Here is an 18262-nt window from a genome sequence, read left to right as displayed (position 1 = left end):
TGAGCTCAGCACGAGTTCACGGTGCTATCCACAAATGCAGGTTAAAGCTCCATCATGCAAAGAAGGATCCATATGTGAACTTGATCCAGAAGCGCAGTCTTCACTGAGCCTATGTTCATTTAAAATTGAATGAGACAAAGTGGAAAACTGCCCTTTGGTCAGATTAGTCAAAATGTTGATTTTTTTCATCTGGACTAAAGAGGAGAGGAACACTGTCGCACTGGAAAAACAGTGTTAATGCTGAAAGGTATATACAGCAACATTTGCCGTCATCTAGACATTGTCTTTTTCAAGAAAGACTGGATATTTGAACCACATACTGCAACTATTACAACAGCGTGTCTTCATATTAGAAGAATCCAGGTGCTGAACTGCTCTGCCTGCAATCCAGACCTTTCACCAACTGAAAACATTTGAAGCTTTATCAGACAACAATGAGAAATACACTCTTCCTCAAAATGCAGCAGCTCAGTTCTCATATGTTTGCTTACTGTTAAAGAGGGGAGGGTGCTAAACAGTACTAAAAATGCCCCTGCCCCAACTTTATTTTTTTGAGATATTCTGATGCCATCAAGTTCAAAATGACACTTTTTTTTTCTTAAAATGTTACATTTCCTCTGCTTAAGCATTTGATGTTTTCTGTGTTGTATTGTGAATAACATGTGGGTCTATGAGACTATTTTTATACAGCATCCCAAGATTTTTGAAACTGGGGTCACAGATTGTTCTTAGAAGAACAGGATATATCTATATTGCTCTAGATTGGTTATCTGCAGCCAGCATCTCCCTATTTGGAGAAATCTCTTAACCGCTTACAGAGTCGTGATTGCAGTTGAGGTTTAGCAAAATTTGATAATAAAAAATATATCCTTGGTATGTTGAACATGACCCCCGGTCTCTAATTGTAAGTTTTAAAGGAAAGACTGCAGCTCACACTGTGAAGCTGTCTACAATAAATCCAGGCTGATATAAATAGGGCAAGCTTTTAAAAAAAAAAGAAAGATAGAAGCGCATGTGCTTTGATCTTGAAGTAGGTGGCTATTCATCAATTGTGTGTATGTCACACTCTTTCTACTTGGAGTACAGTTAAGAGATGGAAGAAGATGGGAGGACAGGGATGACATGCATTTAAAGTTAACACCCTTAGTTATCAGTGTTGATGATCTCATTTAATCTTTCAAGGATAATGTTGGGTGAAATTTGACTGTTGCACAGAACCCATGCAAATGAGCTCTTAATAGCAAAAATAGATGTTAGGATTATAAACTATTAATAGATATCAAACATTCTTTTTTATACCTGAGCACAAATCAAATGTGGACACAGCTAACATGAACACAGAAGGATTCAGACAGATAAGCGTATCCCTGACCCTTACAGTGTCTATCAGTGAAGGAGTCCCCATGTCCTGAGGTTAGCGTGGGTGATAAAGCAGTGGTAAATATGTCAAATAAAAACTGAGGCAGAAACGATGCCCTGGTAACGTATCAAGATGATAGGAAGGCAGAGGAAGAGTGAGCGCTGTCCTAATGTTGTTGTGAGATGGAAGAGAGCCGTGGAAGTAGGTGGTGGTGAGGAGAAGAGATTAGGTGGCAGTTATGGTGAGAGTTTTCTTAATGAAGGTTCAGAACAGCACAGAGCCATGCGTGGGAGCTGCAGATCTGCTCAAATCACAGAAAGACATGAAGACTTGCTCTTGTACCAAAGAGTAAATGGCATTCTGGACAGAGTGTGTAGGATAATTGTAGTTCCCATTATAATCCATTTTTAATTTAATTCCTGTGTATTTTCAGGCACCGAAACTAATATCTAAGAAAGTGTCCTTTTTTGTCCAGTTGTAACAGTTTTAAAGAAGTGTTATCTGCTTCTGAGGCCTAACTAAAACCGTTCTGACAGTTTTGTGTATATTAGTGTGTTAGAGTCTAATTTGCATAGCATTTACAACATTCCCAAAGCATTTTCATTTTTATTTTTGTTTGAGCTTCAAGAACACTGTTTTCTGTTTCGGAGATCACCTTGCTGCAGGAGCAGAGGTTTTCAGATTTCTGTATTAATGTTTCCCTGCAGGATAAAACCAAACTCCAATTAAACATATGAGATCTCTTTGCAGCAATAAGATAAACTTGTTTACTGTGGTTGAATTCTCTTATAAAGCAAGTTTCAGATGTCTGAAGGTGTTGATTATATTACAAAACTGAGGTGAACTTCAATATATTATTCTTTGGAAAATGGATAGCAGTTTAGACCCCCCCCCCCCCCCCCCCCCACACACACACACACACACACACACACAAAGAGTAAAACACAACGCAGGTACTTGAGAATAGTGAAGACGAACAAAGAGAAGCCAATAAAGTGTTTTAACTTCTCCTTTCACTCCTGTTAAACGGTCACTGATAGCTGTTCACCAGGAGATGGGAGCTCAGTGAGGATTATTCTGTGGATGTGTGGAGGCTGCTGCTATAATAGTCATCTATCTCCCCGTGGCTTAGTTCCTGCCTTCGCTCTCAAACATACCTCTCCATCATTATGACTCTTGCTAAGCTTACAGGATGCATGCTACACAGAGAACCTCATTCTGTATTATTGACAAATGACAAAAATTGTAATAGAAATCGAGCAGGAAACGCAGTGTATCGAAGATGCAGTCGGGTACAGATGAGGACAGAATTATCAGCCCACATTTTTTACATTATGTTACTCTGCATACACAAAAAAAAAATTTTTTTAAACTGCCAGGGTTCAAAATCATTATCTCCCCTGATGCTGACAGTTAATTGTGTATCCTTTTTGCTGGATAACAGGCTGAAATCATTTGCCACACATGTCTCCTTAGCAATCCCTGTTTCAAGCTCCTCCAGAGTTGATGTCATCTGGTATGGACCTTGATCTTCAGTTCATGCCCGTTCAGTGGGATTCAAATGAGGGCTTGAATCACCCCGTCATTAACGTCCACTTTGGTCTTCTGAAGAAAGAGCAACATTTGTTTTGGGGCATTGTCATGTTGGGAGACAAAGCGACTGATTTATGTTTTCTTTCAAAATCCTTCTTTTTTGGAGATCACTTCTACTTTGATGAGAATTTGTATGCTAGACACATTAAAGCATTCCCACAGCATAATACACCCACCACCATGCTTCACTGTGGGGTCGGTCTTCTTTTGACCTCTCCCTTCTTTCTCTAAACATAAGCAGTGTTGATATGACCAAAGAGCTCTTTTGGCCTGCTCTCTCTGAATTTCTTGATGATGTTTCTCACAAGGTATCTGTGATACCATCTCCTGCTTTGTGAGCATCAACAATTCTTTTTCTCAAGTAAAAACTGATTTATTTTGTTTGTGGCACGATGCTTTCTCAAGTGACGGCTCAAACATTCGCTGAAGTTTTTATACTCTGTATAAATTGGAAGATAACCCCTCGGTTTTATTTCACAAGCTTTTGAGCATCACAAAGTTAAAGCACATCATTACACAGTAGTGGTTTGTGCAGTTACTCAATAAAAAGGTCCTTTTTTCCAGGGAGGCTAATAAGATTAACCCTGGTAATTTTTGTTTTTCTGAAATCATTCTGTTATTCTTTGCAAATAGAAATAATGTATGCTTTCTAAAGAAAATTAGTAAGAAAAAACAAGAAAAATATTTTTCTCTGTTTGAAAAAATACTTAAAAATTTAGACAAAATCTTTCAATTTCATGGGGGATCAAATAATTTTGCACATATAATTATTAGACTTCCCGAATGTGTCTTCCATGAACGCAGTTAGCAATGAAATTGTTTTTTCCCATAGTTTGGAACAGCATGCCTGCCTTTGGCTTTTCTGTGATACAGTTATCACATACAGGGACATTTGCTTCTTTTTGTTTTCTTCTGTTGTTTTTGTTGTTGTTGCAGGCAGGTCCTTTTTTGTTCCTCAAGTGACCTTTGATGAATTGCAGTTCTTGGCACTTGTACATTGACTTCATTTTTCAGCCTTGGATGAAATGCATAAGTGCAGGCTTATCTTGTTCAGTAATGTGATGTAGTAATGCTGCATATGATTTAAGGTTCTGCATTAAATCTGTTGTCTCATAAAGTATAGGCAAATACATCACATCGTGTGTTTGTTTACCTTGGCCTTTTATTCTTGTCAGTCTTATTATTATGATATCAAAGCACTAACTAAACATTTCTCATGCGCCAAGGTGCAATCAGAAAAGTGTGAGTCAGCTAAGTGATTATGGATATGTTTATATGATTTCATAGCTTTTATAGTGGGGGGAAATGAGATTAATGACCACCAGCCTGGCAGATGGATTTTCTAAGGGGAAAGGGGAAAAAAAACTCTGTTTCACACTCACAACACGCCACTTCCATCGCTCTCTCGGTCTCTTTCGCTCATACTCACTTGTCAGATTCCTCGCGCTCTCTCACTCACAGGCTCACCGACACATTATTGTGTGTTTTCACAAAGGCAAGAAAAAGAATGTGAGCTGCAGGCAGGCATTGTGTGGGTATTCTTTTCCTTTGCAGTAATCAATAGATAGAGCGGACAAAAGAAAAGGAAAAAAAAGTACATCAGTGCATGATGAGTTCTTTATTTTTATCTTGTTACACGACATGGAAAGAAAACAAAAAAAGAAAAATGCTGTTTGCAGCTGTAACAGGCTTAATCTTCAGTATGTGTGATGCAAAACTGCAGAAATGCATTGTGGATGTGTTTTTTAATAGAATCTGTTATATAACATTTTTTGAGAACAGCGTTTTGCAGATCGGTAACGGTGCAGCAATAAGGGAAAGGGTTTCAACACATTCAAGCTAATCCTGTGGTTTGTATATTGGCCACTAAAGGAGGGTTGCCCGTGCGACCTACTTACATATGGTGGATGGCATAGTTTCGCCAGGTGCTTAGGGCACAGCAGTCTCCTTGTTGTTTCTTCCGGCACAAACCTTTGAGGGCTTAAATATTTTAAACACTTCTGAAAGTTTGATGGGTCCAAGGATGGCAGCGACTTTAGGGAAGTGCAGGAGGAGAGGATTGTTGCTGGGGAGGGTTATGTTGTAGAGATTCGGAGAAAGATGAAAGCGCTGAAGCGATTATGTTTACATTTTTTTAATAATTTCAATCAAGCTTTTCAAAGCAGCTACTTTTCTGACGATTGTCAGTGTAAAGTAATAATAATAATAATAATAATGGATACTTTATTGATCCCCATGGGGAAATTACTTGTTTTTCTCTGCATTTGACCCATTCACTCAGTGAAGCAATGGGCAGCCCACTAAGCAGGCGCCCGGGGAGCAGTGTGTAGGGACGGTACCTTGCTCAGGGGTACCTCAGGGTAGCCGTTAAGTGGATTCGAACCGCCGACCTTCCGATCATGGGGCGACCACTTTACCTACTGAGCTATCCCTGCCCAACGTGAAGATATTTCTATTTTAGACAAAACTAACTAACTAGTTATATATCAAAGCATAGTGGAGAGATTAACTAACAGTATAAATATTACAAAGTACAACATAGACGTAGCCAACGTCACATTAAATGAAGTCCCATTTTAAGTCCCTGAGATGAGCGTTTTCGCTGTCTTTGTGTTCTGAAACTGGATGTGATGAGCGAGAGCTTGATCTTGCTGTTCATTGGCTAATGACTTGTTGATCACAAGTTGTTAGCCAATAAACACACCCGTTCTGACATTTAGAGTAAGGAGATTTTATATAATGGACTTCGTGTTTTATTCAACAGGCCCCAAAATGAGTGACTGACACCATAAAATCACCAGCAAAGTTTTTCATAAGTTAAGGTCGAAATCTGTTTAGACTTCTATTGAGGTTTCACACCATGACTTTATGTGCACATTGTTTGAGATTTGTTCACCAGATTAGATGGAGTACAACCACTGGTTGTTAGGGAAACATTCCCCAATTGGTTTGCAGTAGTTCCCGGAGGTTGTTGGCTCTCACTGGGTGAAATCAGTTGCAAAGAAGGCGGTGAACCAAAAACCTCCCAGTAGATTGCCATGGTTGCCTGCATGTTTGACTGCAAACACTTTATCTATCAGCCGAGCAGTAGTAAAACTTGAAAAAGTGCAAGGCGATCTGGAAGTGGAGAAGGATAACCTTCAAAGTAAAATTTGTGCTTCAGAGCTTGTGAACGTTTTAAAAAGCACAGCTTTTACTTTAACCTCCTAAGACCCGAACTCTTCCATGGCATGCATTTTTAATTTCTCTTTGATATTTGGGCTGATTGGGACCTGATGAATGTAAAAACAAAGAATTACCAGATTTTTTTTAACCTGATTTTTGTTTCTAAGAAAAATAAGAGCCACATATGAGGACATTCGTTTAAAATTTCGATAGATCAGTGGCAGTATAATGTCCTCGTAAGTGGATATCAGGCCCTTGTAGAGCAAAATTGAGTATTTTGGTCTAAATAACCCAAAATGTGATGTCCACATATGTGGACGCCAGGTCCTAGGAGGTTAAAGACAAATTGTTTCCTTTTAATGTTACACTGATTCAAGTTTTAATACAGCTCAGCTCATAGTTTAACTGCTGTGTTTGTAGACATGCCTTATTCAATTGAGCCTACATTGTTGCCATGATTGTCATGTTCAAAATGGCCAACAAGTTAGTGGTCACATGTCTACAAAACCTCAATAGGTCAGGATGTCATTTTAAGCTACACCCCTCATCCCCTAGTAGTTGTTAAAAAGAACTGCATTTAGTGAACATTCGTGTATGAAAAGCTGAAATCACCAACATCTGGGGTCCATATATTGGAGCTGTTTTGTAATGTTAGGCCCTTCGGTATCTACAGCTGTTGTCTGTGATAGGTCAGTGGAAGAACATCAGGGTAAGAGAGAGTGTATGGCAATCAATTACACTGGAAACAGCCTAGTTTGCGATGTATGCGAGGTGTGTAGCTGGAACTGAGGGACTAAAATATATCATTCTTGTAACTTCTTGAAAGCAGCAGCTGAAATAAAGAGATCACAAAGGACTTTAAAAAAAACTTTTTAGAGAAGTGACAGATTGAGGTGATGTTGCATTGAGGGCAGTAATTGCTGCATTTAAAAGGGCTAATTAAACTGTTCTCTAAAATCCTTTTTTCTTTTTTCTTTTTCTTTTAAATCTACAAGACTCAGTTTGAAGAGATAATGTGATTTTTGAACGACAACCTTTCAGGTGTTACAAATCGCAGGTGACAACTGCTAAATGTACCCTACTGTGGTTGGTAGCTGAAGGTGATCCACTTGTCATTATTTCTCCCTCCTGTGTTAGGGAGGCCTGATGCACTGCTCCATGATTCATGGCTATGAAACTCTGGCCTGAACTGTAACACTGGAAGTCATGTGTTAGCATTGTTAGTCTTCATGGGACATATTCTTGTCCATCTGGCTAGAAAACAAAATACATAAACAAATAAGGAATACCACTATGGCATACAGCCACATTTTAATTTGTTTTTTGGAAATGAACGTATCTTAAGCAGAACTAGAGAGGTTGTGTGACAGTAAAATCAAGGATTGGATCAAGTAGGTTCCATTTCAGATTATACTCATATACTCGTTTTTGTTGTTGTTGTTGTGTTTATAGCTGTAGCTGAAACACATCCACTAATAGGCTGAACATTATGAGCACTCCTGCCTAATATGCTGTCGGTCTTTTTTGTGCTCCGGCCTGCTTTCAAAACCTCTGAGGACACCTTATCCAGCACCAAAATGTTTGAAGCAGATGCTTTAAGTCCATTTATAGTTTTTCTCTCACCGACACTGCCTGGGAGACCCCACATTTGTTATAATTTCTGAGATGTTTGGAGTAATGGCAGAGTGAAAATATCAATTCTAGTCGACAGAAATACCTCAAACACTTCCAGTTCAATAAAGTGAGATGATTATAAGGAATTGAACTTTGATATACAGAACAGTGCACACAAAGATACGAAGGTGGAGCAGCCCTTTTTTGCGAAGCACTACATAGACAAACAAAGCAGCCACAGTCTTTAGCAGCACATTTCCTGTAAGGACGGAGCTGAGAGGCAGGAAGGTCTGACTGCCGCTATCTGGCTTTTATATATTTATTTTATCACACCAGGTAGATATCAGATGCTTTTTCACACACTTGCATCACCCGTGCAAAATTCTTAGAAATCTGAGAGTGAAACCAGATATGAAATTAGTAAGTCACACCTTAAATAAAATTATACCAAGTCACTCCCATTCTCTGTTGCTTGCACCACTCTGTTATTTTTACCTCGTGTTGTCACCTCTTAACACAGTTTTCATTGACTATCTTTCAGTTATCCAGCTGTATGTGAGTTCCTACAGAGCAATAACTTATTATCCATAATCCGAGCGCACGAAGCACAAGATGCTGGGTATGTAATCGCTACAAAAAGCACGGAAAGACACACCTATGCACACAAACAAAAATAAATGAACGTTTACCTATTTAAGAGCAATGCTCTGCTTTTCTTCTGTCTTCACCTCCACGTAATGGCCTTGAAGCTACCGGATGTACCGTAAAAGTCAGACGACTGGATTCCCATCCCTCATTACCATCTTCTCAGCGCCAAACTACCTGGATGTTTACAATAACAAAGGTCAGAATATCTCTTCATCTGTTTTGGCCCCATTTTTCATCATCATGTGCAGTTCTATTGGTTTGTTGTTGTTTTTTTCCTGTGTGCGATATTGTGTTGCTTTCTTGCTGCTGTTTTTATTTAGAATGACAAATATGGGTCCGAATTATATTACGCCATGTAGAATGAACACGTTCGTTTATTAAATGTTGCAACAGAAAATAGTAAAGTCTGCTGCTGGAAAGGAGAGAGATTCCTCCAGTGGAACACCTGCACCACTTTCATTTTAGCTGAATCTAGGTTGTAACTAACTGATGAAAAATAACAGATTTGTAGATCATCAGAAGCACATTTTGGCATTTTATAAACCTTAAAACGTGGCCCTACATCTGATTAAAAAGATTGCCAATAGGCTCCTCAGACTTACGTACTAAAATGTTTTTAACAATACAAACTGCAGTGCACGAGTTAGTGCAACTGCATGTAGCTGTGTGCAGGCATAAAAATGCATCAGGGAGGCCCCGTTTGTTTGTGTTCTCAGATCTGTGTCTTGGTTGCCATAGGCTATGTTAGATGGGGAACGTGGGAGGGACTGTCGGCATTGCTGACTATCTCCATGTGGCTTTATTCCTCCTGATATAACAGTGTCAGCAGTCCCCTGCCTCTGCTAGGCCATCTAGTGGCTGACTTTCTTTTATTTTTCTCCCCTCTCTTTAACATCACTGAGTATAAACATGTTATGGTTCCTCTGGGGACACGTCAGAATGAATCTCACACTGAATCTTAATAACTCTGGAGCAGGATTTTAACACAAAAAAAGTATGTAAATTTATCTTCAATAGGCTTATTTAAATCAAATAATACTCAAGATTAAAACTATTCTGTGACCGCTTGAGTCGTGGTGACACAGTTATGTCACAGTTATTATCATTAAATGATTTTAATCACAACTGTGATATGCCGTAGTTGCTATGCATCAACGGAGATGCAGAGAAATAAAGTTACTACCAGTGTTTACAGTGCTGTCAGGGCTGTGAGCAACACATGTAGCAGAGTGTATCACAGCTGAACAGACAGAGGCAGAGTGCCAAGCAGTGTCTTAACTCTAACTCGCTTGTATGTAGCGGGAAAGTTTACAAATGATTACCTCACTCACTAGAGTTTTAACATACCATATGTTAAATATTGGCTTTCTACTCGCTACATCATGCTTTCACTGGGCAGCAGTGGCACTATTGAATCTGAAATCTACATAAATTTTCTATTCTAATCTAGAAATCCTTATCCTCACATACAAGATTATAAATAATCAGGCCCTTTCATACCTTAAAGACCCCGTATCACTACACTATCCTAATAGAGCACTTTCCCCCTTTGCCTTCTGGCTTACTTGTGGTACTAGGATAGTTAAAAGTAGAATGAGAGGCAGAGCCTTTAACTTCTAGTCCCTTCTTCAGTGGAACCAGCTCCCAGTTTGGATTCGGGAGACAGATGCACTCTCTAATTTTCCGATTAGGCTTAAAACTTTCCTTTTAGATCAAGCTTACAGTTAGGGTGGATCAGGTGACCCTGAACCCTCCCTTAGTAATGCTGCTATAGGTTCAGACTGCTGCAGGACTTCCTATGATACACTAAGCATTGCATATCTACTCACCTCTTCTCACATTTATATACCACTGCAGCATGCCATTAAATCACTGCGTGCTCACAGAGGTTCATCTGATTATTGGGGTTTTCTCCCTACCTTGCACTCATTGAGCTCCTTGAGGCAACCATTTACGTGATCTGATGTCATATAAATACACTTGAATGGAATTTTATTAAATTATTCATTAGACCATTTAATGAACTCTATTCTCTTTTATATGAATACTTCATATCTGCTCTATGGATCTATGTAAAAGGAATTTTATGTTGCCTTCATCAGATCTATAACTACATATTAATGCCATAAAATGTTATGAGACTTTATGGAAAGTTTTCCTCTTCTGTGTCTCACCTGCCCCAACAGCTGCTGTACTTAAATATGAAAATAATGTGATGAACATCCGACAGTTCAACTGCTCACCCCATCCCTACTGGCTGCCCAACTTCATGGATGTCTTCACCTGGTCTCTGCCGTTTGTTGGAGAAAAAGGTATTTGTATTTGTCTGGGTTTGTTTGGGGGGGGGGGGGGGGGGTCAGTTTTCTCCACGGCTCATTGCTCAGTGACTTTACCTTTGTTGCACTCTCTATTTTTTATCCCAGTCACAGAAATGCTGGTGAACGTGCTGAGCATTTGCTCTGATGATGAACTCATGAATGATGAAGATGAGATTTTTGATGGTAAGATGTTTTGTAAATAAACATGCCATTTTTCATTTTTTAGTATTTATTATTGTTCATTTAAACTTTTCATACACTAAACTACAGATGTGTGAAATATTGAAGGAAAGGCTAACCTATTGTATCTCATTATGGTAACGTTAACATTGATTGATGAACACAGTAATCACGGGTTTGTGGACAAAAACAACCACACAGAGACGCTGGGGAGGAGGTAGTGTATGTCTGATTTCAAACATACTTGCTTGTAGTGGGTGAATGCTGAGCCAAAAGACTTCCTATAGCCAGGTAAACTTTGCGTTCTGTGTTTCAGCAGAATGTCATAGAGGTGCAGTGCACACCAAGTGTATTAACAAGCCTTGAAATTAAGGTAAATTCTCAGCGTTACCCACAAGTCCAGAACACAGCGGCTTTTTCCTGCTTTTACTTTTCGTAGTCCCACCCTAGACACATCTGGCCAATAAGTGGACTGAATGTCCTCACGTGGTTTGTATTGAGGTAATGCAGGTCGCTTTTAGTTTTCTCTGTGTTAAAAGAAACCAAAGTGCAGGTTAAAGGCTACAAGTTTACAAACTCTTCAACTGATTTAGACCACAGTAAAACCACAGTAAACGAATTCCAGGTGTGAAAATGCCCTAACACGTCAATCTTAAATCTCCAGAAAAGGGTTGAAGATGTGGAGACTGTTAAGGCCATTGCAGTTTTACACTATTTTTAAACTTGTCAATACGATGAAGGTGATGACTCTGAGCAGCTGCGTATTGATTTACAGCAACCCTTCTCTAGAAGGCGACAAGTGGACCCAAACCATGCCAGCAAAATGCACCTTCACAGCATAATAAAACCTCTCGTTGTAGGGGTCGAGGATTGAGGCCTTTCTTTGATTTGTCGCCCTTTTGTAAATCTCCCAGTGAAATGTGGACAGTGGCGGTCAATGCTGGCCTTTAGTGACATTTTATGATTTTATGCAGCCCACGACTCTAGCAAGGAATGAATTTACTGGACATTTCATTCCTTTACAGCTCATCATTATGCTGTTTAAATTCACAGCTAAAAAGCTATTAGCCAGCAAAAAAAAACAAAAAACATCACATGAACTCAAATGGTTTGAGCATATTTATATGAACGCTTGCTAAAAAATGTTTTGAAAACTTGAGAAAGCTTGCTGTAAAGTATGACAGTGACCTAGAACCTATTATAATATCACACATTATTATCAGGTGACAGATAATTAACAGAACATTCTTTGTGTCTAAAGGCTTCAAACTAGTTTTTCATGCACTGTGAAGCTTTATGACACCATCTCTTATTCAGAAAGCCTTTAATGACCGTATACATGTTCCTTTGCAGCCAACGCAGCTGCACAACGCAAGGAAGTGATCAAAAACAAGATCCGCGCTATCGGGAAGATGGCCAAAATGTTCTCTGTTCTCAGGTACATTATTTACACGTGTGTAGAGGTATGATTTCCAAAAAAATATTTTTTTTTCCAATCTAGAGTGCACTCTGTATGTATATCTACTGTTATGAGAGTGGGGACATCCAGTAAAATCGTTTAGCTGCATTTTCTGATCTGTTTGCTGGCCTCTGTCTGTCCTGCAGAGAGGAGAGTGAAAATGTGTTGACACTTAAGGGCCTGACGCCCACTGGCATGCTGCCAAGCGGGGTTCTTTCTGGGGGCAGACAGACACTGCAGAGTGGTGAGTACGAGGCTGGGCCTAAGCCTGTTCGCCATCATTTTCTTCATGACCGACATCAGTCCCCTCCATGACTCTTATCTCTCAAACTGTCTCTCTTCTGCCTTTTTTTTCTAATCTACCTTAAATTAAGTTAGCTTTGTTTTAGCCTCTTACTGACGTTTTTAACTGAAGAGCCTAAGTTAACGTAAAGGTCCAGTCTTCTAGTTTTTTTAATAGTTTCACATGATGACAGTCATACAAATATGCAAGACAACTGCATCAGTGCTCAGAACAAGTTGTCTTGAATTCAAAGTTCAGACCTAACATTTAAGCTGCTGTGCTTTTTTGAGACTTATTTATAGGTGGCAGAAAAACGAATTCACAGCAGCACACCACTTTTATTTTATTTATTTATTTATTTTGTTCGATGTGATGCAAACAAAGTTTATAGACAGGGGTGCACATAAGTGGTCCGCAGGTGCACATGCGCTGTCAAAATCAAAGACGCGCACCAGATAAGAAGTTGCAACGTGCGTTTGCGTACATATAAAAGGCACTGTTTTTGTCCACTAGAGTGGGATTTTCACGGCATATTCTGCACCACATCTCTGTGCGTTCATCGTTTGTTTGAAGCCAGCTCACCTCCTGCAACCACTTTTCAGAGAATACGCGCTTCTTTTGCGGTCCGGACTCCTGACATTTCTTTGGAGGTGGAGGAACACCAAAGTAATTGCTTAAAGGAGCTTCTTCGACATCTTTAAAAGTTCTAAACAAATGTCTGTTCTCCTCCAGAAAATCTTATGTACGCAAACGCTGGTGCACCCCTGTTTATAGACATTACTTATTTCCAAAACAATGTCCCTCTTTGGGCTTTTATGCCCATGAAGGACTGCAATACAGTACTAGAAAAATATAGTGTCAGACAGATAAATAATTTAAATATATGAATACATAAATTCCAAAAATATAAATAATTATGAAATTATAGTATAATTAGTTTTATTGGGGGGGTTATATTGGTTGGGTCTGATTATTGGTGGTGAGGGGGTCATAACCCCCCTAACCCCCCTGGAAATTACGCCCCTGGTAGGAATACACTTTGGGGCCAGACTGTTTATACATTTAACAATTAATTTAAGAAAACAGAGATGAAACTCTCAAAACTAAGTATTATAATCTTTTAGAAATATTACAATGATGCCACCTAACAGGCTTTTTATCCATTATTTTGAAACAAAGGAATTGAATATAGTGCTAAGCAACTACAAGTTATTTCTGTCATCTTATCTAATATATGTATATATATTTTTTTTTGTTTTTCTCAGCCTACTACTTCTGCCATCTAATTGTCCCTCACAGTTTCTTTCTTCATGCCTCTGTCTTAATAATTTTTCATACAGTTTTTCTAACCCCAGATTGACAGTATTTCTCTCAGTACTAATGCATGGCGCTCCTCTGAGTTTGGCTGCATTGCCAATATCTCATCCGGCCTAACACGAGCTGCCTTTTTCGCTGGGGCTGCATTTTACATTTGCATGGCTTAATCAGGAGTAACCCGATCCCCTCCTCCCCCCTCAGCCACCATTGAAGCCATTGAAGCCATCGAGACGCATGATGAGGACGGAGAAGGTAAACCCCCACCCATCTCCCACCCCTCTCAGTATATCATCAGGTTCTCCTGGAGTAGGGGCCACCTGCCACTAACATTTTCATGTGCACAACAGCCCACAAAATAATTCCTCCACTCTTATAACTCTTTAATCTGGTATGGCTGGCACTTTACTTTGCAGAGATTAGATTAAACAGAAAAACCAACTAGATGATTGGATTTAAACTTTTAGAAGAGATGGAACTTTATAAAGGACCGTGAGCTGGATTTTAACACAGTTGTGTGTAATGTAGACTCTTTTATCGCAGGGAAATACTGGCAGTGTTTGCTGGGTGGGGGGCTGGTGTGGTATCATGTTCATGTAACTCTTGAGTCAGTGCACTAAGGTTGGAAGGAACTGTTTCACACCTAATGCAGTATTCCTGTTCCTTGTGGACAGATGAAAAGACGTTGATAAGCATCCACAGTGACTGCAGCATACATTTGCATTTAGTAATTAGAAAGTGGGCAAGAAAGGGAAAAACACTACTTAAAAGAGAGGAATTACTTTTTAAGGGATATATATTCATAATAAATGAAAACACTGCAAAGTCAAGTGCTGCTAAGAGATGCATGACTAAAGCCCATTATTTTGGGTTTGGCTTGTAAATGGCCTCCATCTGGTACTAAAAAGTGTTGCATGCAGAAAAACAAGAAACGGCCCAGCACATCAACATGAAATATGCACCCCTGTGTCTGAGTTCCTGAGGTAATCTTAACTCATGAACGAAGAGTGAGAGATTTACAGCTTTGTTTATCCGACACATTATTTGTGCACTTTAAACAAAACTAAAGTAGCAGGATGACTGACAAGGGACATTGTAGCAAGTGGTGTTCGTTTTATTGAGAAAAAAGGGCAAGATTACAAACCATTGACTGAAGTCACTTTCTCTACCATGCAGTTTATGACTGGATTATTTAAAAAAGAGGTATATCACAGCTTGAAGTAACAAACATGCAGACTTGTAGACTTTGTAGACCTTTTTTTAAATCCTCTAGGTCTGTAGGCCTCGCAACTGGGTGGAAACTGCCTGACAACTACCAGTGAGTGTTTGCTGGTGTTTGCCTAAGGACCAGTAGCTGACTCAACGGTAACCACTGGTTGCTAGTGAAAAATGTCTATTCCCTGAATGGCTGACAAGTAGTTGCAGGAAGCTACTTGCTGTCGCTAGGTGACATTGGTTGCCAAGGTGTATACAGTGCTGCATAGAAAACCTTCTTTGTATTATACTGATTTTGCTGCGAGCTGACTGCTGCAGTTACATGTACTTTGCATGGAAGATGTTAAATTGTCTGCAAAGACTCACTTACTGCTGTAATGCAAACAGGAAACGTAGGCCGTTTGCTTACGAAAATTTACCTTTGGAAACATGTTGGGTTCAGCAGCAAAACACACTTTTAAGGCAAACACTTTCTGGTTTGCATTAAACTTTTTCTTTTCACTACTGCTTGGTGGTTAGTTAGCAAGTGTTTGCATGCAAGTGGCCACCTTCCATACAAACTACACACAACCCTGGCAATCTGATAGCAACCAAAGCAATTGCGCGATGGTTTTTCGTGCAGAGACCATCTTTGTGACTGATTTCATCTAGTGGCACCCACTCACCAGTCATGATTTTCCCTAGTAACCAGAGGTTGTCAGGGGGTTGCTGACCAGTCTCTAGGCCTGTGTGACTGAGGTCTAAGGAACATCAGTTGAGGGAAGGGCAGTTTAACTACAAGAAAGCAGCTGTCATGAGGAATGCTTGCCATGTCACTATTGTTAGTTGCAGAGATGAGTGATTAGTTTATATCAACAGCATGTGACCATGCGCACTTTAATAAAAAAGAGTATACTAATCCATTAATTAGGGGCGATTGTGGCTCAAGAGTTGGCAGTTCGTCTTGTAATCGGAAGGTTGCCGGTTCGAGCCCCGGCTCGGACAGTCTCGGTCGTTGTGTCCTTGGGCAAGACACTCCACCCGTTGCCTACTGGTGGTGGTCAGAGGGCCCGGTGGCACCAGTGTCCGGCAGCCTCGCCTCTGTCAGTGCGCCCCAGGGCAGCTGTGGCTACAATATAGCTTAGCATCACCAGTGTGCGAATGACTGAATGTAGTATAAAGCACTTTGGGGTCCATAGGGACTAAGTAAAACACTATACAAATACAAGCCATTTAATGAAATAAGCTCACTGATTCCTAATACGACTCACATTCTGAATTTACACATCTTCATTAGTTATAATCCCTGGGAAATCACAGCAGCAGTTCATGTCTTGGGAGGGTATGTATCATATTAAGAACACTCTGGAACTGCGGAGTTACGTGAAGATCCTGATCCCTTTATTTGTGTTTTTCAGCTATCCGTGGGTTCTCCCCCCAGCACAAGATCACCAGCTTTGAGGAGGCTAAGGGCTTGGACCGCATCAATGAGCGTATGCCTCCTCGCAAAGATGGGGTGAACCATGTGGGTCACTCCATTGGAAAGATGAATATGTCAGAGGCAAACGGCACAGAAGACAACAGCAACATCCAGTGATGTGCTGTCTGAGCCTCAGAACTGCCGGTGGCTGCACAGCAAGAACTTTGCTAAATCCTGAATTCAGGCCTCTGAACATAAAATAAAACAGGCCCTCAGATAGAAAATGAAATCTGCAGCAAATCTAAAATGGCGAAAAGGTCATTTCTTTCATGACACTATGTCATTGCACGGTTGGGGGAGGGGGGAGTTGGGTTCACGGCAAAGGGCAGGCATAAGGAGAGATGAGCAGGCTTCAGCTCGACTGAAAAAAAAAGTCAAGTGATTGAAAGTTGTGTCTGCCTGTTGTTCCCTTTCTCAATTCAATTACAGACTGAATTGTTGGGGGTTGTTTTGTTTTAAGCGCTGACACGTGTCTGCTCCTTCATCACAGGGCCTGACAGCAGACATAATTGCAGTATCCATGCCTCACAAATCATTTTAACTGTTTTATAAGGTGTTTATTATGAGTCACTCACAAATTCACTTGATGAGGAAAACGATCTTGTTTACCTACATGTTTTGCTAGTATTAGATCACACTACTTCATCAGAAAGAAAGAAAGAATAAAAAAGCAAAATGCGTACCTCTTCAAACCTGCAGTGCAATCTTACTGTTGAACTTTAATTTATTGATTTACCTTGTGGTAAGAAGCTGTTGTCCTGCATGGGAAAGAGGACAGGGTGCTTTGGCCCGGCCACCAAAGATCAAACTCCACTTTGCGTATGTCTCCGTAATCTCCAGCACTGCTCCTTTCCTCACCTTCCTCGCTGTCAGCCGTCTCCTAGCAAGACATAACTTGGAGGGGATGTGGGAAGAAAAGGGGGGGGGGGGGGGATGAAAGGAGCATTGTGAAATTTTTATTCCACCTCTTACTGTAGATATCCCAGTATCAAAAATTACATACAGTCCGAAAATGTCACACTACCCCAGAAGTTCAGAAAGTGCAACATTTGTAGGTGAATCTCAGAGGGTTTTATTTTATGTGCTTGTATCAGAGTTATTTACTTTCTCTTCACTGTCTGTTTACACATTTCACATGAGAAAAGGGCAAAAAATTATACAGTTACTTTTTGGGACATTTTACACCTGAGCATTCTCTGCTGAAGGATGCTTAGTGTCACGGGTATTTCATCTCTTCTCCATCGCTATGACTGCCAACATTGTGGAATTAACACTAATTTCTGGACCTCAGAAGAAAAGTTTTTAAATTGTGGGACATACCCTGCTATCAGACGCCACCCAACATTTCTCACCTGCTTATTGCTAAAGATAAAATAGTTGGTGCAGTCAAATATGAAACCAGCGCCCTTTGAGTTTGCAAATTCAGTGAGATTTCATGCCACACACTGAACTGTATACGATGAAGAAATTCTGCAAATGTGTTGTTGAAAGCTTCTCTAAAAGCCACACCATTGTGTCACTTAAAGCAAACAGGCTTGGAGCTAAACTGAAACATATTGACATGATTTGCTTTGATGACGAATCCTGACCAGAATTTAGTTAATGGATATCAAATTGTTGGACATTAAATACATGAATCTGTTAATCTGTTTTT

General features: G+C 40.0%; 1 protein-coding gene across 2 annotated transcripts in view; it reads left to right on the top strand.

The window, feature by feature from the left end:
• Window positions 1–18262, top strand: part of ppp3ca (protein phosphatase 3, catalytic subunit, alpha isozyme) — a 30801-nt gene that overhangs the window by 12052 nt on the left and 487 nt on the right. Inside the window, exons 7-14 of one of the 2 annotated variants that reach the window (XM_026181808.2) lie at window positions 8274–8351; window positions 8482–8576; window positions 10567–10692; window positions 10804–10881; window positions 12232–12316; window positions 12484–12581; window positions 14139–14189; window positions 16547–18262. The exon at window positions 16547–18262 is cut by the window's right edge and continues 487 nt beyond it. In XM_026181808.2, the coding sequence (XP_026037593.1) occupies window positions 8274–8351; window positions 8482–8576; window positions 10567–10692; window positions 10804–10881; window positions 12232–12316; window positions 12484–12581; window positions 14139–14189; window positions 16547–16725 (790 nt within the window). In that variant the 3' untranslated portion in view covers window positions 16726–18262. The remainder of the gene's footprint in view (window positions 1–8273; window positions 8352–8481; window positions 8577–10566; window positions 10693–10803; window positions 10882–12231; window positions 12317–12483; window positions 12582–14138; window positions 14190–16546) is intronic. The other variant, XM_026181809.2, reaches the window with a different exon arrangement.

The sequence above is a fragment of the Astatotilapia calliptera genome, chromosome 10 (assembly GCF_964374335.1).
Source record: "Astatotilapia calliptera chromosome 10, fAstCal68.1, whole genome shotgun sequence".
Classification (NCBI taxonomy): domain Eukaryota; kingdom Metazoa; phylum Chordata; class Actinopteri; order Cichliformes; family Cichlidae; genus Astatotilapia; species Astatotilapia calliptera.
Note: the sequence above shows the minus strand (reverse complement) of the source record. Positions and strands in the feature narration are given on the sequence as shown.